The following is a 2,728-nucleotide window of genomic DNA, read 5'->3' as shown; positions in this document are numbered from 1 at the left end:
GTGACCTCAGTCCTCCCAGGTGATGTCCTTCCACGGTGACTCTGGCTCTTGCAGGAGGTGGGCTACTGCAGGGACCTGAGCCACATCGCGGCCTTGTTTCTCCTTTATCAGCCTGAGGAGGATGCATTCTGGGCACTGGTGCAGCTGCTGGCCAGGGAGAGGCACTCCCTGCAGGGTAGGTGGACAGCTGCCCCTGGGACCTCATGCAGCCAGACCCAGGGATGGCCACCCTGGCCAGACGATCTCGGCTTTCAGCCAAGGCACCTTCCTTGTGTCGCTAGCTTGTTGGGAACCTTTAGGATGTCTCTGCTGAGGGTCCCACAGGAGTCCACGGCTGACCCCCAAAGCCCAAGTCAGACGCCTTTCATCCCCATCAGCAGAGGGCATCTCATCCTCCCCGGGGCCACCCTCTGTGTCTTGAAGCCACGCCCTCCGGCTCTGATTCTGTGCAGCTGACTCTCCCCTCCCTGAGAGTCCTCCTGCCCCACAGCTGCCCGGGCTTCAGCTACCCTTGGTGCTCACAAATGGGCCAACCAAGCCCAGGTGGCAGCATCTCCCCATCCCGTGTCCCCTGGCCCGACCCCACTTCCAGGAGACAACCAGGAAGCCCAGCACCCGCCCTGTTCTGGCCGCCCTGTCGTGGCCTCAAGTCAGGCTTGCCCTTTTTGCACCCTGGTCCAGGAGGCCTCCAGGGGAACCTCCAGCCAGGCTCCAGGGAATGTACCTGCCCCACGTCCCCAGGGCAAAGGTCGCCTGGTGAGGTCACCAGATGGGAGGGTGGGAGGCCTTGGGATTTGGGGGCCTCTCCAGCTGCCCAGCTTTTCCAGCTGATGGCTCCACATCTTGGGGGAAGGCTCTGATTTCTTGATGGGCTGAGGGCTTCTCAGGATTCCACAGCCCAAATGGTGGGACAGTCCAGGGGCTCCAAGACCATCAGGAGCATGTGGTCCCCACGTCACAACCCAAGACCATGTGGCATCTGGTGAGTTAATGGTCCCCTCAGCTCTTCCCCAGAGGCCCTGCCTCCTGTGGGGCTGGAGGAATGGAGACTGGAGCCCCTGGTGGGGCTGGTGACTGGCTGAGTCCAGCCAGGGACTGACCTGGGACGTCGGGTTCTCCATGGGCCGGGAGTTGGTCTATAGGACAGAGGCACAGGGATGGGGGCCCAGCTCCCGCAGAGCAGGGCAAAGGGCAGTGTGTCCACCGGGACTGTGGGAAGGGGCCGGTGTTGTCGGGAGCCCTGGACACCGCCCAGTGTACTGCACTAGGGGAAGGGTCTTCAGAGGCCCTGGAAGAGGGAGGTTTTTAGGGCAGCCCAGGGGGCCCTGAGCACCTCTGTTCCTCCCATCAGGACAAGGAAGGTCTTTGCGCGCAGGGTTCCTCGTTAGGCTGGCTTCACCGGATGCTGAATGACGGGGTAAGAAGGCACAGGAAGACCCTGGCTCAGGGACCCTCCTTGCCCTGCAGTGCCCTGCTTCCCCAGCCTGGGGGTCTGGCTCAGCCACAGCCCACAGGAGGCTCAGGTGGGTCCCCGATGTACTCACAAGCAAAACCCTCTGCCCAAGAGGGGTCATCCCAGGGCAATGACTGGGGCTCAGGACCAGCCTCATGGGCAGACTGGGCCAAGACCCGACTTGAGAGGGGTCAGGGAAGCCTCAAGCCCTGGGCAAGCCCCTCTCTCCAGGAGTCACATCCCCACTCCAATGAGTGCCCCCCATGAGGAGCTGCAAGACCTTGTCTGATCCAGCGCCCTGGAGGGCTCAGGAAACCCTCATGGGGAAGGTCACTGACTCTGGGGACTGTGCCCCAATGTGTGCAGCTCAAGCCACCAGCCCCAGCCTGGAAGGGCCAGGTTCTCCCACACCTGCTGTCCCCACAGATCTCTCTTGGGCTCACCCTGCACCTGTGGGACGTGTATTTGCTGGAAGGAGAACAGGTGTTGATGCCGATAACAAGCATTGCCTTTAAGATTCAGAAGAGTAAGTCTGTGTGCCCAGTGGGGCCTTGGGAGCCCTGGGGTCCGATCCCAACTTGCCCGAGGGCAGCTTCTTCACAGGGTCCTCATGATCCTCTGTTCTGACCCAGAGGGAGGTCTGGCCAGGTGGGCTGGGCAGGGCACAGTGACACCGAGCCCATCCCCCACATGACCCAGATGAAAGTCAGGAGTGTGGTGAGCACTTCCCTGCCCAGGTCGTCCCCCCGCCACAGCCTCCTGTGCACATCTGGATCCCTGGGGTGGCCACAAAAGGATCCGGCACTGCCCGGTGGGAGACTGAAGTGGTCGTGGGGTATCAGCTGTACCCCCTCCCAGGGAACTCTCCAGGCCTGATGTCCACCCTGTCCCTAGAGCGCCTATGAAGACATCCAGGTCTGGCCTGTGGGCACGTTTTCAGAACCAGTTCTTCCATACCTGGGAGTTGGATGATGACGCTGTGCTCAAGCATCTTAGGGCCTCTATGAAGAAACTAACAAGGAAGCAAGGGGACCTGCCACCCCCAGGTGGGCTCCAGTGCCATGTCCCCTCCCATGTCACCCTCTGGGGCAGTCAATAGTGGGGGAGTGCCCGCGACCCACAACCCTACTACCTGGGCCTTCCTCTTCACCTTTTCTTCCTCCTCTTCCTCCTGAACTCTAAGAAAGTACAGGAGGCCCACCGGTCCTCACGGCAGGCGCTCAGTGTGTGTGTACTGGATGTGATGTGCACGCAGGAGGGCGATGTGGGCATGAC

At 61.5% G+C, this 2,728-nt stretch overlaps 1 protein-coding gene across 1 annotated transcript; it reads left to right on the top strand.

Annotated features, from left to right (window-relative positions):
* Positions 1–54: 54 nt before the first annotated feature.
* On the top strand, positions 55–2,499 carry LOC112617925 (TBC1 domain family member 3G-like; the record flags this gene model as incomplete). The annotated part of the gene is made up of 5 exons (XM_025374576.1): positions 55–175; positions 888–982; positions 1,352–1,417; positions 1,880–1,983; positions 2,348–2,499. Coding segments are annotated over 5 exons (538 nt in total), but the record flags the coding sequence as incomplete, so codon positions are not given.
* Between the last annotated feature and the right edge of the window lie 229 nt (positions 2,500–2,728).

Source organism: Theropithecus gelada, unplaced genomic scaffold, assembly GCF_003255815.1.
Source record: "Theropithecus gelada isolate Dixy unplaced genomic scaffold, Tgel_1.0 HiC_scaffold_6274, whole genome shotgun sequence".
NCBI lineage: Eukaryota > Metazoa > Chordata > Mammalia > Primates > Cercopithecidae > Theropithecus > Theropithecus gelada.
Note: the sequence above shows the minus strand (reverse complement) of the source record. Positions and strands in the feature narration are given on the sequence as shown.